This window comes from Ursus maritimus, unplaced genomic scaffold, assembly GCF_017311325.1.
Source record: "Ursus maritimus isolate PB19 unplaced genomic scaffold, ASM1731132v1 scaffold_14, whole genome shotgun sequence".
NCBI classification, from domain to species: domain Eukaryota; kingdom Metazoa; phylum Chordata; class Mammalia; order Carnivora; family Ursidae; genus Ursus; species Ursus maritimus.
In genome coordinates this window covers 58,613,530-58,639,500 of record NW_024423786.1, presented here as the reverse complement: position 1 = coordinate 58,639,500, position 25,971 = coordinate 58,613,530, and the positions used below count along the sequence as shown (strand labels likewise).

General features: G+C 61.3%; 1 protein-coding gene across 1 annotated transcript in view; it reads right to left on the bottom strand.

Annotated features, from left to right (window-relative positions):
- Positions 1-25,971, bottom strand: part of PITPNM3 (PITPNM family member 3) — a 54,517-nt gene that overhangs the window by 16,833 nt on the left and 11,713 nt on the right. Inside the window, exons 4-9 of the mRNA XM_040628316.1 lie at positions 15,062-15,109; positions 4,217-4,293; positions 3,645-3,880; positions 1,520-1,709; positions 837-959; positions 284-468 (exon numbers count right to left, since the gene is read on the bottom strand). Of these exons, the coding sequence (XP_040484250.1) occupies positions 284-468; positions 837-959; positions 1,520-1,709; positions 3,645-3,880; positions 4,217-4,293; positions 15,062-15,109 (859 nt within the window). The remainder of the gene's footprint in view (positions 1-283; positions 469-836; positions 960-1,519; positions 1,710-3,644; positions 3,881-4,216; positions 4,294-15,061; positions 15,110-25,971) is intronic.

The window sequence follows — 25,971 nt, the reverse complement described above, 5'->3', positions numbered from 1 at the left end:
ACCACGCTCTCAAAACCATCGGCGAAGCAGAGAGGCAGCGACGGCCCTTTGGCAGAAAGAAGGCGCAGCGAGGCCCGGGGAGGGGGGACAGGTTGTCCTGGTCTCTGCCAGTCGGGGCAGATCAAGGACAGGGCTCAGGGCCCATGCAGAGTGGCCGGGGTCCCAGCACTTCCGTGCTCATCCACGCGCCCCCTGGAAGGGCCTGGGACCCACAACCGGTCACAGCCTCCCAGGAGACTCTGAGCCGGGGTCTAGCAGACCCCGCGCTAGCAGGAGCGCTTACCTCGACAGGAAGGCGTGGTGCTGGGTGATGGCCTCACAGTCGTAGGTAGAGGAGTCGCTCTGTTTCCGCGGCAACGGCCTCTGGGGCTCGTCATCCTCGGGCACGCTGGAGACGTCAATGCTGCTTTTGCTCAGACGCTTGCTGCCGGCCAGACTGCACGCCTCGTCCACCACAACGGGGGTGTCCTTTGGGGCCACGCAGAGGACAGGAGGGCACTGCAGCCACCGGAGACTCCGGAGCCCCGCCTCCTCCCCGGGGCACCGTGAACCCCTCTCCTGAGATGTGAGGGCGGCATTCTTCCGCAGGAGCCACACGGCGGCGATGGTGGGATTTCAGGCACGGGCGACCCCCTGGGACTCGGGACAGCCGTCCAGGACCCAGCCCTCAATGAGCCCCACTCTTGTAGGATCGTGAAGCCACACTGCATAAGCTAGCTACCACGGATAAATGTGAAGGGCTGGCGTCACCTCCCCCAGGAGAGGCCCCTGCTGCCCCGGGGCTGGGGGGCTCCCAGGGATAGAGCCCCGCCCCTATCCCCACCGTCTGCCCGCACCTGCGTGCTGCTGATGCTCCCCTTCCGGCTGCTGCTGCCTGGGCTGTCACCCGAGGGCCCCGCACTGTAGCAGATGGCATCAAAGGCCAGGAGGCCCCCCACACAGTCCCCAATGAGGCACACCTGGAGAAGACAGAGCTGGGACTGAAGGCCTGCCCACCACTGACCCCGCACCCCCATATCCAGCAGAGCATCAGGCGCCTGTCCACGGGAGAGTACGGAACCCGTCCCAGTGAGACACGGAGACAGCCCCAGTGGGGGACAGGTGTTCACTCTGCGGTCATGGCCGGTCTGACAACAGCACTCAGGCTAGGATGTCAGGGGTCAGACTCGGGCCAGGGTCAGCCTGAGGACAGAGCAGTCAGGCTAGGGTCAGGGGTCAGGGGTCAGACTCAGGTCAGGGTTGGCCTGAGGACAGAGCAGTCAGGTTAGGGTCAGGGGTCAGACTCGGGTCAGGGTCGGCCTGAGGACAGACAGCAGTCAGGCTAGGGTCAGGGGTCAGACCTGAGCCAGGGTCAGCCTGAGGACAGACAGCAGTTCAGGCTAGAGTGTCAGGGGTCAGATTTGAGTCAGAACTAGCCTAAGGACAACAGGCTAGGGTCAGGGGTCAGGTCAGCCTGAGGACAGACAGCAGTCAGGCCAGGGTCAGGCCAGGTCAGGGCCTGTTGGGGAGGCCCTCCTACCTGCCCACTGAAGCCAATCCCATCAGGGGACTTGAGGAACTCCGCGTAGACCTGGTTGGCCCTCTCGATGACGGTAGCCACCGCATCCTGGTAGCGCGGGGAGGAGATGGCCAGCAGCGGTAGGGCGGCCAGAGGGACGTGGTCCTGGCTGTTGCCGAGGCAGCCCTCATCGTGGCTGTAGGGGTTCAGGCTGCAGACAGGGTCAAGGGAAGCCCAACCGGGCTCAGGCAGGGGCAGGTCTGGGGCTGTGTGCCGGGCAGAAAAGAGCGCAGGCGCAAGCTGGCTGCAGTTAGGCCCCTGCTCGGGGCTCTACATAGGGGTTGCCGGGCAAGAGCCAGAGGAAACAGGGTGCAGGCAGGGGGCTTGGGGGGGGGTGGCACTCCGCTGACTCCCTGTGCGTCTGTGCCCACGCCAGCCTGGGATGTGGGCCTGGGGTCTCCTGGGACAGCTGCCTTCCCTGCCCTCTTCTGCTGGGCCCCAAGCGACACCCCGATCGTGGAGGAAGCCACCTGGTGTGGCTCAGGGTGGGGACATATCAAGAGCAGACTTCCTGGAGGAGGCGGAGTTTGGACTAGGTCTCAAGGAAGTCTTTAGGGACGCAAGAAAGGAGGAGAAAGAGCCTTCCAGGCGTGGGGTCCCATGTCAGCCACCGCTTAGAGAAGGGCACACAGCAGCACGCATGACCTTGTGTCCGTCCTTCTCGGGAGAGGGTCAGAGCCTTCGTGGGCTTTGTGGAAAGGTGTGATCCCAGAAGGGACTAAGAGAGCCTGCCCTACAGTATCTTCACGGGGACAGTCCAGCCCCCTCATCTCCCTGCTTCCCCACCAGCAAGTCCCTCCCACTGTGGGTGGCTCACACCCCTCTGGGACCAGCTCGCAGCGCCTGCCCCAGCCCACACCCCCACGTGGCTTGCCTCTGTCCCCTGGGGCATCAGGCCCTGCTGGCCGGGAGGGACCAGCCCTCTGCCCACGCTCCAAGCTCAGGCTGACGAGGGCCCAGTGCTGATTCCACTGGGGACCTGACAGAAACCAGGACAGGCGACAGGGCTCAGGGTTTCCTGAGCAGGTGGCAGAGCCCTCGTGGTGTGCAAGGCTGGCCTCACAGCCATTCCTCATCTCCAAAGAACACAAATTAGAGGAAACAGGCCTCAATTGCAGCCGGAGAGATTTTAATTAGCCGAGCAAGAGCTCCCTCCCGGCAGTGACTGGCGTGATGGATGGCCCGGCAAGGAGCTGCCCGGGGGAGAGACGCAGTCCCCCACCCGCCCGTCGAGTGGCCAGGCTATCCATCTTTCTGGTGATCGGGGCCGAGGCTGGCTGACCCAGTTCTGGAGGTCAGATGTCTTGCGGGCGAGGGGGCTGGGGTCCTGAGATTGATTACAGAGGAGCATAGTAACTCCTGACGGCTGGAGCAGGGGAGAGCCTGCTTCCCAAGTCCCACCACCGAGCAGGTGCCCAGGGCAGCCATGACAGATGCAGATTCCAGGGCTCCTCCCCTCCCGACCGGGGACCCCAGGGGTGAGCCCCGAAGTCCCGCATTTAACAAAAATCATGTCAGGTTGGGGAACTACTGAATCATCCCGTCCCTCCTTCCCGCTTGGCTGGAGACCTGCCCTGCCTGTCCTGTGACCACAGACGGTCAGAGAAGAGTCTGCTCCGGGTCCTGAAGGCAGAGGAGACCTTCCTGTGTCTCAGAGGGAAGAGAGTGAGCCCCGCATGCCCTGCTCTCCCCTGAGGGACCAGGGGCAGGTTTAGATGAAGAACCAAGGCCCCGTGAGCGTGCTGCGTCTTCCCCTCCAGCCGGGTTCTCTGCCGGGAGTCGGGACATCCTCTCCCCAGCCCACGTCCACAAGAGAGCGCCGTCCCCCATGAGGATGAAGTGAGGGACAGCTAACCCCTCGCTGTGGCTGGGGCACCAGCACATGGGACGCTCTCTCTGGGGAGAGGAGGACGTGCTGCACGGGTGCTCGCGGCTCCGGACTCTCACTGACCGCTTCCCAGCACTGTGCTCACGGTCGGTCAGGAACTGACGTCCCAGGGAGGTACCCCAGGCAGGGCAGCCCCTCCACGTCATCCCCACCCGCCCCCGCCAGCCCGAAAGGGCAGAAAGGGACTCAGAGACTCACTTAGAGACAAGCGAGAAGGCGTCGGAGCAGACGGCGGGGCAGGGCACGAACTTGATGAGGATGTGGCCCAGGGCCGCCGGGAAGTGGGCCCGCGTGACCTTCTCCAGCACAGAGCTGAAGGTGTGGATGTCGGCCGCCTTGCAGGACGGGTCCCCCACGCCCGTGTCCAGGATGTTCCCCCCATGCAGCACCAGCAGGAGCACGTGCGTCTTGCAGGAGCGCTGCGGGCAGCCTTCCTGAGAAAGACATCAGTCGGGATAGAGACAGGAGGCAGAGACCCGGCACGGCACACACAGCGTGGCTGGCCCGTCTCGGCTCCCAGTGTGGCAGGACCTCCTGTGCACTCGGAGAGAGGCACACAGGCTGCCAGGAGGCCAAGCCCCCCATTGTCAGGAAGGGTCCTAAGAGAGCCTTCTTGTTCATATGGGAGCAGCAGCCCAGAGAAGGACAAGCACCTGCCCAGGGTCCCACAGCAAGTCCAAGGATGAGGAAGTCAAGGGCCTACCAGCCTGGGGCTCTGCCAGAGATCCCGACCAGAGGTGGGCCCAGACACCCCCAGAAGCCCAGCCCACCTCACTGTCCTCGTGGATCTCGATGCTTCCCTGGGCTGGGAACCTCTGTCTTCTCAAGGAAACCCGATACAGTTCTCCTGTGGGGGAACAGGGGACTCAGCACCTGCGGGCCTCCCTCGTCAGGGCCCTGGCCATTCCCTGGGCTCCAGCTGGAGGGACAGCGTCCAGCCCCCGCCTCTGGATCAACGGGACCAGAAACCTCCATCCTCCCCAGGGAAGGGAGGCCAGCAGGGGCAGGCCGCCGCACGCGCTGTCCCTGGGGCCGGGGAGACTGTCCTGCTTTTCTCCGCCAGAGACAAGAGCAACTGCAGAAATGTCATCCGCTGACTTCCGCTTCCAGCTATGGACGCAAATGTGGGCTGAGCACCCGTCCGGAAACTGGAGCCCTGTTTTAAGTAGTTTGAAAACATGTGCTTGAAGCCTTCGGGGCAACAGCTTGGCCTTGAAGTGGGGGGCCCGGGGCAGGCGGACCCCCTGAGAGGCACGGCGGCACCTGGGCCCACGCTCCTCATCACCGGGGAGCTCTGGGGTGAGGCCGCCCCCACAAAAAGGCTGTCCTCGCCGCCCTCAGCTGCCCCTCCTCGTCTGGGGTCTCAGCCCGAGCCCTCGTCCCACTGCCGCAGGGACCCGCAAGCATTAGCCGCAGACCACATCTGGCCCACCAGCTGTTTTTGTAAATAAAGTTTTATTGGAACAGAGCTGGAGTCTGTCAGAGTCAGAGACACGTCGTTGCCACAGAGTCATCACAGCCCGCAAAGCAAGAATGTTTGCTCTCGGCCCTTACGGAGAAGTCTGTGTGATCCGATTCCCGATCGTCACTGCACCAGAGCCTGGGGTGAAGACAGGCCCCCTCACCGTGCGCCCGGTGCCGCCCGCCACACTGACCTTGCTTCCTCTCCTTTCTCCCCACGGCGGAACCACACAGCTAGACTACGAACCACTTGTGTGCCCTCGATGACGGGGAACTCACTCACCTCCTAGAGCAGCCAGTTGGGCACCGGGACGGCCCTTTGTTTCTTTGCACCCCCCCCCACCAGAGCCTGCCACACCTGCCGCACCTGCCAGGAGTCCCGTGGGGAGGATCCTTCTGGGGGCTCTGCGGGCGAGCCTGCAGCAGGGGAGGGTGGGAGCCCGACCGAGGGTCTGGGTCAGATCTCCCAGCCACCCCTGGCCCCGTGGTGCTTGGCCAAGAACACCAAACAAGAAACTTTCCTCGGCAGGCAAGTGCATTTCTGAACTCTTCAGTCCCTACGGACGCGGCCCCGGTCTGCCGCCCTCACAGGCGGGAGATGGGTGGCCTGGAGGTGGAGGGGGATGACCCTGGTGGGAGGGACGCCTGGCTCAGCCCGTGCTTCCTCCAGCACCTTCCAGCTGCTCGACTCTTCTCCAGGACGTCCTGCGGACCCTGGGCCCCGACCTCGGGATCCACGGGGAGCTGGCCTGGTTTCTGCTGAGTACTTAGTGTGTCCCAGGCACCGTCACCTGTCCCCACAACAGCCCCGAGCGTTGGTTCTCTGGGCGTTAGCCCCATTTGCAGACGAGACAACCAAGGCTCACACCTCCTGGGTCATGTGCCCCAGGCCCCACCCCAAGTGAGGGCAAGTTAGCCTGCACGCAAGCCCACACTCTCCAGAGGACGATGCCCGGCGGTGGACCGTCCCCCTGGGCCCGCAGCTCCCCGGGGGGGGCGACACCACGGTCCCCGTCCTCAGGAGAGGGAACGCGCACGCAAACCGCGAAGGGGAGTCTGCCCAGCACGGCCCTCCTCCTACAGCAAAGCAGCCACGCTCCGTGGTGCCTGTGGCCTCGTGGGCAGCTCCAGGGCTGGCGGGGAACAGGAGACACGACTTCGAGGCAGGGACAGACCCGATTTGGAGCCAGAGTGCCCGAGTCCAAGTCCTGCTCCTAGCGGCTGTGTGAGCAGGGCTCGGGTTCTCACTGGGGACACGGCGCTCACAGTGGGGCCGGAAACACACCACGTCTCTGTCTGCGTCGGTCATGCATCAGGAGGACAATCTGGGAGGGCAGGGGGCCCTGAGCCGAGGCCTGAGACTGGCAGGGACGTGGCTGCCTCTGCACATGCAGCCCTGCCCCCGAGTCCTGCCCCGAGCCCCGGCGGCCTCCCCGCAGCCTTGCTGGGCCGGGTGCCCGCTTCCAGTGTGATTACGGGCTTCAGTGCCGCGCTCGCTACCAGTCACCACCGCGAGCCTATAAATAAGCCGCAGGGAAGACGTGAGGGTCCCGCCGTCTCCCGGGCACCGTGCCCTCGGCGAGCTAGGGCTGCATCCTGCCCCGTGCTGACCACACAGGCCGCAGGCACCCGCGTCCTTGATCGGCCGGCGGCCAGCTGCCTTGGGCCCACGCCACACCCTGGGCCGCGAACGGATGCCGCGTCCTGGCCACAGACGGTGCTGAGGCAGCTCCTGGCTCGGCGGGGACGGGCCTGGCAGGGCCCTCAGCACCCCCGCGCCTTCCCGGCCAAGGGGAAGAGTCTGGCTTCCTTTCGGCGCACAAAAGCCAGAGAGATTTGGCTCTGGGGGAAGGAGAGAGGAGGCCTTCCAGCCGACCTAGATCCTGCCCCTCGAGGGCGGGCTAACAGGGCTCTGCTCTTCTGAGAACTAGACATTTCCACCAGGGTAACTGAGGACATTGGCTCTGGTTTGCCCACCAGACCCAGCAGCTTCACTCCTCCCCGCCTCGGCTCAGGCGGGGCCCTCTGCCGGTAAGGCTTTCCTCCCTGGGCCCACCAGCAAACTCCTATCTGTACCTCAAAACCCTTCTCCACTGTCCCAGCCTCTGGGAAACCCTCTCAGATCTACTTAGGCAGTGAGGGTCATCTCACACCATGCTCAGCGGGGCCTGGCTCATGCTGCGAGGTTACCTGTCCATTTCCGCATCAGACTGGGGGTCCCCCGAGAGCAGGGAGCCTCAGCGGCCAGGGTCTAGCCTGGCGTTTTTGTGAAAACTCACTGCAGGTACAGATCCCAGGGTACACGCAGCCTGTGAGACGTCTCCGTGCTCATCAGCCCTGGGAGAAATCCCGTCCAGGGAAGCGTCATCTACTGGCAGGTGCCTCTCCTAGAAGTCCCCTGGGGCGCTCAGGTCAGGGAACCATGGTGAGTTCTGGGCCTGGCCTGGGCCTTCTCCATCCCCCCCTTCCACAGGCTTCCCCAGAGCCTCTGGTGACAGGAGCGGCTGGCGGGGTCCTGGGAGGTGCAGAGCCCAGGACCTCATGGGCGGGATGCCTGTTCCTCCCCACGTCTTTGTTTCTGCCGGCGTGGCCCTATTCAGGCGGCGTCCCTGCAGTGCCCAGGTTTGGGGTGGGGTGAGCCCACGGCTGCTTCTGTGACAGTGTCTTGTGACCGCAGCACCCGCCCCCAGCACCCCTGCTGGCCCACCCAGCTCCCCATGGCTCCTCCTGCCAGCTGGAGAGGGGAGGCTATATTTGCTTAATCACAACCTTGGAAAGGCACAAATTGTGATCACCCTTCTAATTACCCAAGTGCCACACTGCTCTTGAGACAGAAGCCAAGGTCAGCACCCACGCGCTTGGCACGCCAGGCAAAGCGTCACCCGTCACACGTCCACCGTGTCCGTCTCTCCTGCCGCCAGCCGCGGGGACACACACTTCATCCCATCAGCCCCTACAGTCCCCCACCTGCGCGGGGCCCGGCTTGCAACCGCATGGGAAGCCCTGAGAGGGACACCATCCTCTGTGCACACACGTTAGCACAAGCATGGGCATAAATCTGGGGATGAGCCCCGTGTGGCTCTGCTACCTGCTGGAGCGGGACGCGGGACGTGGACCGGGAGTGTCCGCGAGGAACGAGAGCCACGTTCCCCGGCAAGCGGGAGGCTCTGCGGCCCTGAGCCCGCGAGTGAACGCGCAGAGACACACACGCGGGGGACAGGCATGGGAAGAGTCAGGGATGAGGACGAGCGCCCCCGTCAGCGTGGTTTTGTTTGGACAGTGGGACAATGGGGCATTATTTTCTGAACTCTGCACTTTTTTCCCATTTTTCTCCGGTGAGTGAGCCCAGATTTCCTTTAGTGTAAAGCTATCAATGAGTGCGAGCACGTGTCACACTTACGGCAAGAACACTTGAAGCCAGCCGCAGCCCCTACCTTACCAAACACACACAGGACACACACATCAGAGCTGGCGGTCTGGCCAGGGGACCCGCGGCCGTGGTAAGGAGGGGACGGCCTGCCGGGGAAACAGTAACCGTGAAACACGACGCTGGACATGCTGAGGCCTCCTGCTCCACCGGCTGGGGCCCAAACGTTTGTCCGGGAGCGCGAGGACCTCAAGGGCCCCGGAGTCACATGACACGGGCCTCAGCCAGGCAGGGGGCCAGCTCCACAGCCTCCGCGGCCTTCAGCGCAGATGGAGGAGGGCGCGTTCCTACAGCTCAGGCCGCTCTGGGGGCTCGGGTGGAGCTCAGTAACCAGGCAGGAAAGCTACGGGAAGGGGGTCCCAGCCCAGGGAAAAGCAGGCTCGAGGGGACGCCGGGGCCTGCAGATCCTGGGGAGCTGCATTTGGGTCACGGGACAGAGGGCTGAGCCCGGCCCACGAGATGGGACGGTTTCTGGAGGGTTCACAACCGTCCTGGAGGGACCCATGCTGGCCTGGAGGGGGGCTGTATGAGCACGTTGTGTAAGTGGACCCTGAGCAGGTGGACACTGGGCAGGACCCCCCGGCAGGCGGCCAGATGGACCCTGAGTCCCCTGCCGTGACAACTTAACCCTTTCAAGGTCAGGGCCCAACCCCTCGGCCTGCATTTACCTGCTAAGGAGGCCCAAGCGCCGCTGGGCTGGTCAGCCCCCCACAGAGGCGCTGTCCCCACGGAGGCCTGACCACCGCAGGTGAGCGTGGGGGTCGCTCCATCAGATGTGCCCTGAGCTTCCCGCCCTCCGCCAGCCTCTCAAGCTTCCCTACGTTCATCCAAGGACGCGGGCACTGGGAGGTGTGGGAGTGAGGGGCTGGGACACGGACCCAGGTCCCGGCCGGGTGTACTCACCCACCCGAAGCCTCTCCCTGCGAAGGCAAGGCCTCCACTCTTCCCAATGCCTGCACACCACAGCCCACCCTGCAAAGCAAGCCTGGGGGAGGGAAGGGGGAGGAACCGCATCGAGCCCATTGGCCCTGCTGGGAAACGGGCACCGAGACGGAGGAAGACAGCAGCTCGCTCCCACCCGCGCACGCCCACACGCTCACCCCGCCACTTCCAGAGAAAGGACAGGGCATGGCTTTTATGCACAGGAACAGGTGCCCAGACTCCGAACCCCAAACCGGGGGTCGGGGGCTGCCCATCGAAATGACTCCAAAAGGCCTTTTTCTCACCTCCCCGATTAGCATTACCGTGCCGCCCAGGGTGTGGGGAAGCAGCCCCTCCCCCTTCACGGCAGGAGACCAAGGCAGGCACACCAAACGCCCTCGACGCCCCGGGATGGAGCCCTCGTGCAGACAGGCGCACACAGGACGTTAGCCTCAGCCGCACGGTCATGCTACAAAGACAGAAAGCAACCTGTGCCCATCCGCGGGGGACCAGTTAGCTGATTACGGCCACAGTGAGACACGACACCCTTTCCGAGGCCGACACGCCTCCAAACGCATTGAGATGCTAGGACAATCCTGACACACGATCGCCCGCGACGAGCAGGGGCAGAAGGGAACGTGCCGTGTGCTCCCATCTGTGTGCGGCGTGCACAAAAATACACAGAAGCGGGTATTTATGGAGACGTTCGTGTGTGCAGGGAACGTCTCCAGTCAGCACCGGCCCTTCTTGCGAGGGGCTGGGGGCGGGGGGAGGCGCGGGACGGGAGGAGACGTGCGCGTCACCTCCGTCCTTTCAGAATTCAGACCATCGGCTGGCGCTGCCTACTCAGAAGTCAGATTAAAATGAGAATTTTCTCAATGCCCGTGTAGCAGGCAGACTTCTTTTCAGAGATACTAGATTCTATTTTCTCCCTGCCTGGGCTTCTTTGCCTCTGGGGAGTGTGGCAGCGCTTCCTGGGTTTTGTTTCCAGAAGCTCTTTTGTTCCCAGGAGAAAAGGATTTGAGTGAACAGTCTCTTGGGCTGAAGAGGCCCCGGCCCCCACCCCAGGCTGAGACCAATGCGGGTGCCCTCACTGCTGGGGTGCCCAGAGGGCCTGGGCCGCCGGGCTGGGGCTGCGGAGCGGGACCCATGGGACCCCCGGGCTATGACTGCGGAGTGGGACCCAGGGGACCCCCGGGCTGGGGCCGCGGAGCGGGACCCACGGGACCCCCGGGCTGGGGACCCCATGTGCTGGCACCGTGGAGTGGAACACTCAGGCCGCTACCTGCAGGGCTGGGAGGCGCCCAGGCCTGTCCGTGCCCCCAGGTTGCTCCAAACCTGAGAATGCAGTCCTTTCACCAGACCCTCCTCCAGCCTCGCGTCTGCACAGACCTCCCTCCCTCGCTGGAACCCTGATGAAATCACACGCTAGATTCTATCTGCTTCACAGAAACCCTGTGCCCTGGTCCCTCACCGGCCTGTCCTCTGGTCTCCCCTCCGCACACCTCCCCTCTGGGCTCAAGCACTAGGCTGCAGGATGGTTTTCAAACCTCCCTCTCACCACAGGGCCTTTGCACGTTCTGCTCCCCCAAGCCCCAACTCTTCTTCATGCTGCTGTGTCTAAATATTTCCTCCTGAAACCTCAGCGGTCCTGTCCCCGGGGGCGCCCGTCCTTGCTCTCCTCCTCCCAACAGCACCGTGCTCTCCTCCAGGACTAGTCCTCACACTCCGGGCTCCGTGTTTACTTGACCTGACAACTCCATCCCCCGGGGCCGTGAGGTCCTTCAGGGCTGGGTCTGGGTTTGTTTATGCTCCGTGTATCCCTGGAGGCCGTCCAGGTGCTGGCATCTACAAGATGCCCGTGAAATATTTTTCAAAAAAACGAGCGAACAAGTATTTTGTTCCCGCTTTAGACCCCTTCACTGTCAGAAGCCGAGGACGTCCCCGGCAAGGCACAGACGGCACACGGGCTCACGGGGACACACGCATCCTCGTGTGAAGGCGTGCACCGGTGCGTTCACACGCACACTGATGCACACACACGTCGGCACGCACACAGGCCACGTCGAGCACAGACGCGCACACACGCAAGAGGAATGCTCCCCAGGCGGCCGTCTGCCACCCAAGCTCATTAAAGCCGGCTAAATATAGCACGTCTGCAGCTGTGCTCAGCACGCTGCCCACACGGGCCAGGAAAAGACACCAGTTACCGGGTGGAGTGGGGAGGCCGGCTGCGGGCAGGGGGCTCCAGGGACTGCGTCGGGGGTGGGGGCTGGGGGGAGGGCGGCTGCGGGCAGGGGGCTCTGGACACCGCTCTGGGGGGCTGGGGGGAGGGCGGCTGCGGGCAGGGGGCTCCAGGGACCACGCCTGGGGGGGGCTGGGGGGAGGCCAGCTGCGGGCAGGGGTCTCTGGACACCACTCTGGGAGGCTGAGGGGAGGCTGGCTGCAAGCACACCGGAGGGGAAGCCCTTGGTGGTGGCCCCCGGGCATCTGAGCGGCTCGTCTGGTCACTGGCCACAGGCAGTGGGATGTGAGGTCAGGCCCCACACACAGTGGGGGTAGGTGGTGCTGAGTGGCCATACCTTCTCTGTCCCTTTCGGATGGCCACACAGGTGCCACAGGTGATGAGACCACAGAGCCAGGCTCAGTCAGGACGCAGACCGCGACAAGTCGGGGCTCTGCTGGAGGCCAGGGCAGAGGCTCAGTGGGGACATCGGGACGGAGACCGTGGGTCAGAATGGAACGAGGACTGGCACTCAGCGTGCACTGTGGTCAGGTCTTGGTCCAGGGACGAGAAAGTTCAGGGTCCCCCCGCGCCGCCTGCAACCCCCCCCCCACAGGGACGGACGGACGCTCCAATTTCCCAGCGAGTTCCCGAGGAAGCCGTGGAGCGCCTGTGCGCTCCTTCCAGGAATGGGAGTGGGAGGGACGGGGTGGGCCGGTGGGAAGGGTGGCTGTGAGGTCACGCTGGAGAGGATGACGGGAGGTCTGCCTCGGTCCGGGGCTCTGGAGGAAGGGGTGCCATGGGGGGGCTGGGAGGCAGGGAGGCCAGCGTGGAGGCCGGCATGGAGGCCCGCAGGTCTGGGAGAGAGGCAGAAGTCAAGCAACATTTGGTTTCTGGCTTGAGTTTGTGGAAATGGTGCCGTTCACTTTGGACGGTGGAACAGAGCGAGGCTGGGGGAGCAGACGAGTCGCGGGTTCCCTGCGCCCAGCGCCAGGTCAAGCGGGACGTCCCGGAAGCCATGGGTATTTGGAGCAGGAGAACACGGCAGACAGAGGAGACCAGGGTGCACAGACAGCGACGGAAAACCAGAGAGCGCTACAGCGTCTGTGCTAACGGGGCTCTGCGGGCTCCACACGCACGCGTCCCGGGCCCTCTGTCCTCTGCCCCCGGGCTCCCTAGGTTCCCCAAACAGAACGATCGGGCCCAGGCAGAGGCAGTGGGCTGCCAGGCCGTCTGTGCAGCTGCGGACGACGGTGGGCACAGCCCCCGAGGAGGGAAGGCACCACATCAGCCACCCTGCGACCTCACGCCTTCACGGGGAGCCGGCCCAGGGGGACACACCTCTGTGCAGGGACAGCTGAGCGGCCGCAGGGCCTGCAGAGCCCCAAAAAGACAGAGCGGCGTGCAGTCCCGAGATTCATCCCCACGCCTGCACCAGGTGTGACAGTGGCCAGGCTCATGGGAAAGCCAACCACATGCAGGAACCATGACTACGTCCCGCCTGCGAGGTGCAGCCCCTCGGCCCCTCAGCAACTCTGGGAAGTAGGCGTTATGGTCATCTCTCCACAACGGAGTAAACGGAGGCTCAGAGATGTTAGGGAGCGTGCCTGGGCAGCACAGCACGGAATGAAGGAACAGGCCTTCAAACCCAGGCCCAGCTCCCTCACAGCTCAGAGGCCACGGCACCAGCCCCAGGACGTTCTGAGTCCTGATCTGGGGCAACTCATACCAGCCCCCACTTCGTTTCCAGCGCGGTTTCAAAAACCGAGTAGGAACACTCGAGAAGGCGGTGGACGGGAAGAACCCCACGGACGGTAAAGCACGTCACAGAGTCACGGACTCTCACTCTGCCGATCCTGGATCACCGTGAACAGACCACCACGGACGACCACCGTCACCCCACTGCCGCAAGACTGCCCGAACGCCAAGCTCCGTGGACCGCACGGCACAGCGGGTGAACAGCAGCACCGCCAACCGGCCACACGCCCGCGAAGGCGCTCTATGCTGTCATTCTCACTGTCCAAAAGCTGGCGCTAGACTCAGCCCACCGGCCCCGCGCCCACGTGCCCGCTCGTCCTCTCTGAGTAAGAAGATCCGGGAGGAGCAGACTTGCAGGACAGCCGTCAGCGCAGAACTCAGAATAAAATCGACAACCACGGTTTAAAAACAAATCAGAGACTTTGCCTCCACTTAAACACACGGTTTTACAGCTCGGTCCAGCCGCGGCAGACGTGGAGTCAGCCCGCGGGGTTCCCCCTGAGGCGGGTCCTCCCTCCTGTGCTGAGGAACGTGGCCACACCCCCGAGAGACCGGAGGTCTGACATCTCAGGGGGCCAGACTGGCAGGGAGAGACGCCCCTCCTGGGGCTAATTCTCAGAGGGGAAGGAGCCCTCCACCCGCAAACACCCAATCTCGGGGTTGAACCACCTCCTTCACACGCAGGCCAACCCTCCCCTGCCCTGAATCCCCCCAGGACGGACTGCAGACACCCCCACATTTCTCAGAGTAGCCGTTCCTAACCCACTGCCACCTTTCTCGTGGAAAACACTAGCTGGGGTCCGTGCCATGCACCCCCCGCAGTCTGTCCACTCCGGGCCGCGCGTGCACCCCCTGCGCTCCAAACCTGGTGCTTCCTTGGGGCCCTTCCTCTGGGGAGATGTGAAGGTACCGATCTCTCTGGGTATCACTCAGCACCTCTCTAGGCTGAAAGCTGGGTGCACGTTCTGACGCCGTCCCGCTCATGCTGAGCCCCGCGCACTCGCGGCCTGAGCTTTGGGGGTGCCCCGGACAGAGGAGCCCAGGCCTCCCGGCCCCTGACGGGCCTCCTCCACACCTGCCCCTGGGTGCAGAACACCTCCTCCCCACCGGCCCCAGGACGCGGGAACACAGACACCCTCCTGCAGCTGAGGGGTGGGCCAGCCTGGGGGGCGGGTGGGCAGCGTGGGCTGAGCCCCCAAAGTTACAACCATGGATCCAAACAGCAGGGGAGAGAAGAAGGGGTTCTGAGCCCCAATCTGCACCTTGACCCTCCCTGACCCCAGCCTCCGGAGAAACTCAAGAGTGTCAGCAGCGGACATGTGGCTGACATGGCCCACTGGGTCCACCCGAGTGTCCAGGGAGGATGTCCTCAGATCACAGTGTCACCCGCGGACATCTGTGCCAAGTGTCCCTGGCTCGGGCCCTGCGGGAAAGCTGGAGAAGCCCCATCAGACGGATGTGAAAGTCAAGGAGGACTTGGGGGTGGGCTCTGCACTCGTGGCCTCCGATGGGGGCCACAGACTGGAAGGGTCATGAGTGGGAACAGCCTTGACTCTGACCCCAGCACCACGTCAGCGTTTCACCTGAAGGACTTCTCAAAGGCTCGAAGGATCTGCGCCCCATTCCCGTCCTTTCTGCCCACAGGCACACACACACGAGGCTTTGTGGGGTCCCATCTACTCTGTCGGGCTCAGCCTCTGGCCCAGATGGGAACTCGGGACCCCGAGCTCAGCTCCCAGGGCAGGGAGGGGCCCCAGGCCCATGGAGGCTGGACCCACCCGGGGTGGGGGGAGACAAGCCTGCTGGGGGTCAGGCTTAACTCACGCTGCTTCTCCTGGAGGGCGCTGGAAGTGCACGGGGCGCTCCCGTCTCCTGCAGAGAAAGAGAAGACACGTGAGCAGGCTCCCCATCACTGCCGTGGACGCTGGGAGGCCGCGGGGGGCTGCTGAGGGCCCCCTCCCGGAGCTGGGGGTGGGCAGAGGTCTCCCCCTCTTCGTGCACCACAACGCACGGACCCAGGGGACACAGGGCCTGGCCTCCCCTCCTCCCGCCGTCCCAGGGCAGCTGCTCATGTGAGGCTGTCCTCTCTGTCTGAGGACAGTCAGCGTGCAGACACCCGCTGGGCCCTCTCCTAGCTCCTCCCCCGCGTCAGCTCTGGATGCCCCGGACCACCCCCGCCCCAACCCCACCTCAGCCAAGGCACCACTTTGCCCCCAGCCTGCGGCCCCCCTCATCCCCACACAGTCGGTCCCTAAGCCCCGCGGGGTCTGCCTCTGAGACTTGGGCCCCACAGCGGAAGGGACATCTGTGTTGTCCACAGGTGTCCCACACCTGGCTCCCCACGTGCGTGACTCGGCCGAGCTCCGTGGACAGCCTCCCCCATCAGGAGAAGCCGTTCTCTGCAGTTTTGAGAGTCCCACAAACTCCTTGTTGACAATGCGGGAAACACTCAGACATAGAGAAGAAGAAATCATCTTATGATCCCGTCGCGGAGAGAAAGCTGGTGATGCCCTCGCGCCCGTCCTTCCAGGCCCTTTTCCACACGTGACGTCTGGGCCTGCTGCGACCACGTCAGCGCAGCGGGCGGGGCCCTGTCACTTGTCCCCGAACCCTCTGAGCAGACCCCGGGCTGGCGGCTGGAAGGCATCGCAGACGACAGCAAAGCACAAAATACACTTTCTGTACCTCACGTCCGACCAAGTCACGACACCCGTGAACATCCTCCCAAGGCCGTTAGAAGAGCGTTCTGCGGGGGGATAGATCCCCCTGACCTTAAAATGACCGTGCCGGAGGGAAGACGCAAAATCCCACCATCGTGCTTACGGCCACAACCAACAAAATGCTCTTCGTGCATTTTTAATGACTTTCTTAAAAGCATACACCCATGGGAGGGGAAGTCGGGTCCACAGGCAGGGAAGGGTGGGCCCCGGCCTGCACGCGCCACGGGGCACCTGCCATCGCCCGCCTGCGCTGTCTCCGGTCACCAGACTCATCCCTGGACGCGGGCTTCACCCAGGCCACTCTCCTGCTCGTGGGCCCACCGTGGCTCCCCTCCATCGAGGTCTGAGCCAGGCAAGCAAGCGTCTCGGGAAAGCGGCCCCTGGGCACCTGCTCTGCCCTCCTCTGCCCCCACGCCCTCCACCTTCAGACGCCGTCTCTGAGTCGCCGCACCCCTTTCCTGCACAGGTCAGAGCGCTCGGCCCTGGAACGCCTGTCTGCCCTCTGCCTCCTTCCTCTGTCAGACCTGCGGTGCCCTCTCCCCAGAGCCTCAGTGCTCAGGACCTCTGTCCTCAAGGGTCAGCCCTGGGCCCCAAGGGCCAGCACACGGCCACGGTCAGCGGAGGCCAGCTTCCTTCCTCAAGCCCACTGCTCCTCCACGGGAAGGCTCTGAAAGGAGACGAAGACGGAGGCCCCAGGAGCCCCCAGACCCAGCTGGCCAGACCCCAGCCCACGGGGGCCCAGGCGGTCAGAGCTCTGTGCACAACACATGTGGGGCCTCGGTGCTCACATCTACCCCACCAGCTGAACGGCCCACCGGCTCCGCCCTCTCCACGTCCCAGGACCAGCTGAGGGATGGCAGAGAAGGGGCCCGACCAGGGTCTGGGGAGTGAGGCAAGCGAAGCAGAGGCCACACCTCCAGCCTGAGAGCTCCAGCGACCCCTGGGGCAGGGCTGAGAGCTCCAGCTTCCTGAGCAGGTCCGAGTTCTCTGAAGGAAAGGTGTCTGCTGTGTCCCCAAGGACCCCCATTCTCCACGGCATGGCACAAAGCCACCTCCAGACCTCTCCTGGGACCCAGATCGCCCTTCCCCTGCAAAGCTACTCCCCCTTCCCCTGCAGAAGGCAAAGAAGTTCGGCTGGGACCCCCCACCTCCCACCAGCCATCTAGGGACGACTGCTCTCTGGCCAGCCCAGAGCCGCCTCCCCTGCGAGTGAAGCTCCCCCAGAGCATCTGCAGCCCCTCCCTCTGCCCGCCAGGGCCACCTCTGCAGCTCAGGTCCTCACGGGAGTCCCAACCCACCGCCTTCCCCCCAGGCCCGGACCTGAGTGCTCACAGAGGCTGGCAGCAGTAGACAGGGGAGCCACAGAGCTGGGGTGCGGGCTCCCACTGACTCGCTCTCACTGTGTGACCTAAGGCAAGCCACCCTCCCTCTCTGGGCCTTGGTCTAGCACCGTGGCCCGAGCTCTCGGGTCCCCGTGCACACTCAGGTGCAAACACCCGTATGCAGATCCCGGGCCCTCCTGGGCCAGCGTGTGCCCCTGGGCAGGTCACTTAACCTCCGCGTGCCTCAGTCTCCTGCCCCATAACCTGGGGAGGGCGGTGGTGCCCAGCTCAGGGGGCGCTCACACGTGTAGAGCCCTGTGCACGCAGCCCGGCGCACAGTGAGCGCGCAGCAAGTGGTCCTATCTGCTTCCCGACTCCCAGCAACTGCGGCAGGATGTGCCCCGTGTCCGTCAGGACCGCGGGCAGAGGAGGAGGGACAGAGTCAAGGTCACTGCTGTGCGTGGGTCATGCCAGAGCCCGGGCGTGAGAGGGGCACACGGAGCGCAGGGGCCCAGCCTCACAGAGGAGCCCGCAGCATGAAGAGGCGGCCACGGCGGTGGCAGCTTCCCGTGCTGAGCCCGCAGATGCCACAGGAGCGAGGAAGACCCACTGCCAGGCCTGCAGGTCAGGCTGAGACCAGCGTCACGTCCGAGCCCCATCAGGCCCGCAGGGAATTCAGCTCCCACCTCCCAGACACACGGGGCCCAGCGTGGAGATTAAGACCGTCAGGCGCTGAACACCTTCCACCTGCCCAGCGTTGGGGGCGGGGCGCGGGAGGCCGAGGGGGACTCATTCCAACCCGGGGGCTCTGGGGACGCGTGCGGCACAGCCGCGATGAGACAGTGCCCCCCGTGCCGCGTCCAAGGAAGCACGGGGTTGTGGCAGAGCCTGGCCCGGGTGGGAGGCCCAATTCCTGGGGCGGAAGCTGAGCCCCAGAGAGGCTGAGCCCAAAGCCAGTACTTTGGCCGGCTGCTCTGCCCTGAGACACACCGGGGTATGTGCCCCAGACCCCAACCCTCCCCCACCCAGGCCCCTGTGGGCAGGTGCAGGGAGGGGAGGCTGGGTAGGGCTGGGAGCCAGAGGGCAGGAGACATGCAGGGACTCAGGCACTCGAGCCAAGCGCCAGCCCCAGGGCACGCTCGCGCCCCAGCCCGTCTGGCGACACTCAACAAAACACAGATTGGAAGATAAAACTACTCAGAACTGAGAACATTGGCCCCGAACCCAGGGCCCTTCAGAGCACTGGTCGCAAGCCGTGACCACGGCACAGACACAGGGGCGTTTCTTGGGCACCCACTACGTGCCCAAGCCCGAGGGGACGGGAGGAGCGGAGCTGAGGGACAGGCCTGGTCTGACTCATGACCATCCTGTTCTCGCGCCAGGTTCTAGGAGTGACTCACCGAGATGGTTTCTGAGCCGCTGACACCATAAAACACTTTCATTACCAGAGAGAGAGCAGGGCTTGTATCCCAGGCAGGATTTCAGTGGCCATAATGCCGGGTAGGGAGGTGGACCGGGGCTGTGGAAGCCAGGGGCCGGGAAGCAGGGGTGCAGAGCAGGAAGGAGCCAGAGAGGAGGGCCCCTGCAACGCCAGTGTCCCCAGGACACACGCAGGTCACCTGGGAGGAGGAGGGACGCCGGGCAAGAAGCAGAGCCAGCCCCAGGACCCTGGGCTCGGCTGCGGCAACCAGAAGGCTTTACGGTTCCCCACCTGCTAATCGCCGAGATTCCACACCTGCCCACCACAGGCCCCCTTCCCAGAGAAGGAAACCGAGGCTCAGAAGGATAAAGTCGCACCCAGTTTTTAGATCTGGCCCCTCCAGACACCCCAGTCTGCTGGGGGCTCGTCCTGTGACCCCGGCCCCACGGGGGCTCCTGAGACGGCTCAGGCAGTGTGGACAGTACTTCCTACCGGGGTGGGGGGTGTCCCCGGGGAGTCTGGGCACTGGGTGTCTCCTGTGGAGAAGCCTGAGCTGGGCATCGAGGGGTCTGGAGAGGCCACAGGTCTGACCCCAGGGCAGGAAGGAGCCGGCGGTGGGAGGAGGTGAAGCCTGGATCCCCAGGCAGGCGGCTGGACTCTTCCTCGGCTGCTGTGAGCCCCGGCTTCCTGCCGGGAGGGCTCCCCAGGGAGGACCAGGAAGCAGAGAGGCACCAGCTCGTGCTCACTGCCTGACGAGACCCCACTTGGCCCCACGGCCGCACCCCTGCCCCAGCCTTCTTCAGATGCGGGAACTGCCAGAAACTCCTGCAGACAGGACAGCAGCGCAGGGGGGTGGGACGGAGGGCAGGGCCTGCGGGTCCCCAGCGCACAGGGCCTGCATCCCCATCTCCCCACAGACGCGGTCTCCCCTCCCCACCCCCTTCCAACAACCCAGGGGCGCCCACCCCCGGAGCAAGAGAAGCATTTCCACCACACACCTGAGACGGAGCCTCGGGGAGCATTTCGGCAGCCCGGCCCTGCAGAAGAAGGCGCTAGGCATTCTCCCCATGGCAGTGGCAGGGAGGGAGGGCAGAGCTGACGCCCTGGGCTGAGAGAAAGACCCCCACCCCCCTGCTCGGGGCACCCCCACACACACCGAGCCTCCCGCCTCCACTGAGCTGCAGGGTCAGGCTCCCTCATGACCTCTCACCTGGCCCCCCGCACCCCTGCACACACTCCCGAGCCCTCCTATAGCCTTCTCCTTGGCTTCCAGAATTAACTTTCTAAAAAGTGGCTCCTGCTTAAGCTATCCCATGGGTCCCCAGGGCACCCCCGGGAAGGCCCCGACTCCTTGCCAATCCAGGCCTTTGGCGTCAGCGTCCCAGCCCCACCCCTCACTGTCCCCAGCCCGGTACCTCACACCCCGACTTCAGGCGAGAGGAACCCTGTGTGCTTCCCCGATTTCCTTGCGGCTCGTCCCCCCCGCCCCCCGCNNNTTGCACCTGCGGCTCCTTCTGCCCACCCGGGGCACCCTCATGGGTCTGTGCAGAGCCCAGCAGGGCCTCCTGGCCGTGCATGTCCCTGCTCGCGCTCCACGTCCCTCGGACCCCACTCTCGGGAGCGATCAGCTCACTGGACTGTGCCTGCCCCACCCCCGGCCGTGGCCGTCAGCGTGTCCCCAACATTGGCCAGCGCAGAGTGAGTACCAGCACACGTGAGCCGAATGCACGGCGAGGGAGGGAAGGCATGAATGTGCGGGGAGCCCGTCACCGCTTCGGGTCCGGAGAGGCAGGGCTGTACGTAGCAGGCCGGTCGGCACTGCTCACGACAGCCCCCCAAGCCGTGCAGGGCAGCATGGAGGCGGTCTGGGAGAGGCTGGGCATCAGGAAAGCTCCCAGAGAAAGTGCTCAGCGATCAGCAAGCAGCCGCCCAGCGGCTTCGGCTAGAACACCAGGCGAGCAGGAGAGGAGGGAAGCATGGCCTGGAAATGAGGCACACAGAGTCGAAGACGGCCTTGGGAACGGTCTGACAGCCCCCCACAACGTCCCGGGGGAGCTGTCCCACGGCTGTTTCATTCCTGCGGTGATGGTGAGCTTACTATCCCCGGACAGTTACAACGGCTGGAGGGAAGGTGAGAAGCAGACTGATGGCCTCCGTGCCGGCGGGGGGATTTACCCGTCATCCCTCAGACAATGAAAACCCCCATGCTGGCCTCACCGTGGAATGAAGTCACGGGGTTTACAGCACAGCGGGGCCGAATAGAAACGGTAAACTGACAACAGGATCCAGGCTTTTTCTCCTGCCCCAAATCCCCAGAAAATGACACCAAATATTTTCCTAGGAATTGGTCTTTAGCGCTACTGTCAAATAGGAAGGGGGTGTCTTCGGCAGACCAGACACTGTCAGGCACCCCAGGAGGTGGGCTGCGGACGGAACGCATGGGGGAGTCAGGCTGGAGACGGGGTTTGCAGGGCCCATGCAAAATGAAAGCGTGGGGACCCTTGTTCAAAAATGCTAAGAATTTTACGACGACGAGAACAGAGCATAAAATCAAGCGTGAGAGCCCTGTCGGCATGGAGCTTCGTAGGACTGTGAAGGCCAAACATCTGGAATGCCGACCGAGGAGCCACAACCCGCATCCTGCATGGAAGGCCTGTGGCCAGAGGAGGGGCAGCTCCGGGGAAGAGCAGACTCATCGACGGAAAACCGGGAGAAAGGAAGCTTTTGCAAGCGCCTGGGCCTGCTGGTCCCCCTGCTGACCCCGCCTGTGCCGAGCTGAGGCATCTGTCTTCAGGTACGGGAAGGGCCCAGCGCTTGAGGAACAGGACACCCTGGGAAGCTAAAAATACCAAGAAGAAGGAACCAGAAGCTGACATCACCCAGCTGCATGTTCTGCCCTCCCCGATAATTAGATGACAGCTGTTTGCAATAAACAGACACGTCCCATCACCCAGCGATAGGCTAAGGGGGGTGCGACTACGAAGGCGGGTACACAGACAGTGTCACCCAATATCACCGGGAAACCAACAGCGCGGAAGAGAGACGCCAAGCTCAGTGAGGGAGGCGAGTCCAGGGAAATGGATCTGTGGACCCCTGGGCCAGGTAGTGGCACCATAACGAACGGCCCTCCGATCTCAGCAATCACCATCAGGACCGAAAGGGTAGTTAAAACACAGATTCAGTGAGTCTGGGAGGGGGGCTCCAAAATTCACATTTCTGACAAGTGTCCAAGTGATGCTGATGCTGTCGGTCCAGGGACCACTCTTTGAGAACCACATTATCTAGACCCAAGGCGTAAGCCAGAGTCAGGGGAACGACGGGGACGATAAAACAGCTCTCTGGAAAAGGGAAGGCAGAGAAGGTGGTCGGGGACGCCTGGGCAGTGCCTGCTTCCCTCCTGCCAATAAGAATGTGGCCTCGATGACACTCCGTTTGTTCTTAAAACAAGATTGTAAGCAGGTCCTTAAGGGACAGCTCATACACTGTTAATATAAATTATTCTGGAAGACATATGCAAACTCGGAGCATAAAAGATTAGCAACGTGGCAAGGACCAAGAGGAATACAGCCCAGGAATGCAAGGCTGTTCAACATATGCAAATCAATCATGGTAACAGAAAACAGGACAAAACCCCATGATCACCTCAATACACGCAGAAAAAGCATTTGGCAAACCCCAACACCCTTTCACAATAAAAGCACTGCTCAAACCCAGAATAGGAGGGAACTTCCTTGACCAGGTAAATGACAACTACAAAAAAAAAAAAAAAAAAGAAAGAAAGAAAGAAAAAAAAAAAAACAACCCAGCTAACATCATATTTCACAGCAGAAAACCAAAAACTCCACTGAAGATCGGGAACAAGAGATGTCAGCTCTCACGTTTCTATTCAGTGTTATACTGGAGGATCTAGCCGGGCAAATTTAGGCAAGAAAAGGAAATAAAAGGCATCCAGGTCGGAGAGGAAGAAGTAAAACTACCAGTTTGAAGGTGACGTGGTCTCATATATAGAAAATCCTAAGGAATCCTCCCCCAAAAATAAACCTAATAAATGACTTCAGCAAAGTTTCAGGATACGAGATGACATACAAAAATCAATTGTGTTTCTATATACTTGCAAATAATCCATAAATGAAATCAAGAAAATAATCCAGTTACAGTAGCATCAAAAAGAATAGAATACTTTGGGATAAATTTAACAAAACAAGTGCAAGACTTGTACCCTGAAAACTACAAAATGTCACTGAAAGAAATTAAAGAAGACCTAAACAAACAGAAAGATATCCCATGTTCATAGATTGGAAGACTAATATTGCTAAGATGGCGATACTCCCCAAATTGATCTACAGATTCAACAGAACCCCTATTAAAATCCCAGCTGGATTCTTTGCAGAAATGGAGAAGCTGATTGTAAAATTCATACGGGAATACGAGGAATCCAGAATAGCCTAAATAAACTTGCAAAACAAGAGCAAAGCACATGGATTCCTGCTTCCTAACTTCAAACTTACCACAAGTGCACAGTAATCAAGACAATGTGGTATTGGCCTGAGGATACACACATTATCAGTAGAATAGAATTGAGAGTCCAGATATAAATCCATATGCTTATGATCAATTGATTTTTGACAAGGAGGCCAAGACAATTCAAGAATTGTCTTTCCAGGGTACGTGGGTGGCTCAGTCAGTTAAACATCTGCCTTTGGCTCAGGTCATGATCTCAGGGTCCTAGGATTGAGTCCCATGTTGGGCTCCCTGCTCAGCGGGGTGTCTGCTTCTCCTTTTCCCTCTATTCCTCCCCCCTACTCATGCTCTCTCTCTCTCTCTTGCTCTTGCTCTCTCTCAAATAAATGAATAAAATAAAATAAAAATTGTCTTCCCAATAAACCGTTTCAGCACAACTGGTTACCGACAGGCAAAACAATGAAGTTGAGTCCCTACCTCACATTCTATATAAAAATGAACTCAACGTGGATCAAAGACCTAAATGTAAGAGCTGAAACTATAAAACTCTTCAGGGTAAATCTTCATGATTTTGCATTAGTTGATGGTTTGTTAGTTATGGCCTCAAACACAGAAACAATAGGAGCAAAAATAGGTAAACTGTGCTTCCTCAGAGTTTTAAAAATTTGTACTCTAAAAGGTATTATCAAGAAAGTGAAAAGCCTGGGGGCACCTGGGTGGTGCAGTCGGTAAGCGTCTGCCTTCGGCTCAGGGTGTGATCCTGAAGTTCTGGGATTGAGCCCCACATCAGGCTCCTCCGCTGGGAGCCTGCTTCTTCCTCTCCCACTCCCCCTGCTTGTGTTCCCTCTCTCGTTGGCTGTCTCTCTCTCAAATAAATAAATAAATAAAATCTTTAAAAAAAAAAGTGAAAAGCCACCCACAGAATGGGAGAAAATATTTGTAAATCATATAACTGATAAGGGTCTAGTAGCCACAATATATAAAGAACACTTACAAGTCAACTAGAGAAAGACAAACAACCTGATTTTAAAACGAGCAAAGGATGTGAACAGACACATCTTCAAAGATGAGCAACGGCCAGCAAGCACATAAACATATGGTCATTATTGGTCATTAGGGAAATGCAGACCCAAACCAGCAATCGTATGCCACGTCGTACCCACTAGCACAGCGATAATCAGACAAGAGACAATGACAAGTGTCGGCGAGAACGTGGATTCGCGTGAACTCTGGTACAACACCGGTGGGAAGGGAACGTGGGGCAGCCCAGCCCTCCCAGTCCTGGGTGCGTGCCCAAGGGAACCGTACACGAATACTGACAGCAGCGTTACTCAAAACGGCGAAAAAGTGGGAACAACCCAAACGTCCACCAGCTGATGAACGGATGACCGCTATGTGGAACTATCACTCATTTCAGACGTTCGGGTTGGTGCCACAGCACGAGGCGTCTCCGAAGCATGATGTGAAGGCAGACGGCAAACACCAAAGGCCACGTGGTGTTGGATTCCACCTACACGAAATTCCAGGGTTCTGAGGAGAGAAAGATGGGGCGTGACTGCTGACAGGTACGGGATTTCTTTTTGGGGAGATGCAACGTGCGGGAACTAGGTAGTGGTGATGAAGGCTCAGCTTCCTGAAAATACAAAATATACAGAAAGCCCTGAATTGTGCACTTCAAGACAGTGGGGTCTACGGTCCGTGAATTACGTAAAGAACTTGGCAGGACCTACTTTCCTTGGATAACGTTAATGGCAGCCCTGCGCTTCCTGAGATCTCCAGACTCAAGCTCCTGCCTGTTCTGTGTCACAATCTCACTTCGAGATCTTTGGCTAATTAGCCCACACTGAGGTGCGTGTGGTCTCTTTCCATCCACTTCTAACCCACCAGGAGACTCTGGAACTTAAAAGGACAGGAAGACAGAGACCTTACGAAGCACAGAATGAGTCCGTGGCACCCATGGGTCAATATCAGGTTGTTAGGGAAACAAGCCAGAACACACGGAAATAAAAAGATGATCGTCTCATAAAAAAAAAAAAAAGCAAAAACCCCCCACAAACTGCACAGAAGAGCTGACCAGACGAACGGCAACAGCTGGAGGACGGAACCGTGAGCTGCTGCTGGGGTTAGAGCCGAGGGGCATTTCAAGAGCCCAGCAAGGACCAAGAAATAAGAGCAGGAAGGGCCAGGGGAGACCAGGTCTGGCCTGTCTCTACGGTAAGTCTGGAAGGGGAAACAGAGAAAGAAACACCTGAAGAAATAATAAAACGTGTGTGCGTGTGTGCAGACACATAAACACGCGTGTATCATACACCATGTACGGTACGGAGATACGCGGTTACGTTGTAGCAGATATTACCTATATTGCGTATCTAACATGTGTCATACATGTATGATATCTAACATGTATCTAACATGTATCATAGATTGCACTGTGTATAAAGCGTATGTGAAACATCGGGGGCCGTCAGGAATGCGGAGAGCACGAAGCGGCTTCAGGCGTCCAGCAGAGCCAAGCAGCTCCAGGGCTTCCCTGGAGCCCAGGGAAGAGGTCGTGGCTGGAGATGGACTTGGGGTCACCACTGAGGGCGACGGCGACTGCCCAGGCTGGTTTCAAGGGCAGCCTTCTCCTAAAGCGCCCCCGGAGCTTCTGCCGCCCAGAGTCGTGCCCAGGGCCTCCCTCCCGAGGCCCCACGCTCAGCACTCTCCTGCACGGGGTGACCGTGGCCAGGACCCCGCTCCTCCGCGGCTGCAGGAGGCCGTGCCCACACCGAGCACAGGGGCAGCCCGTGTCGTGGCCGATGAACGGCTGGC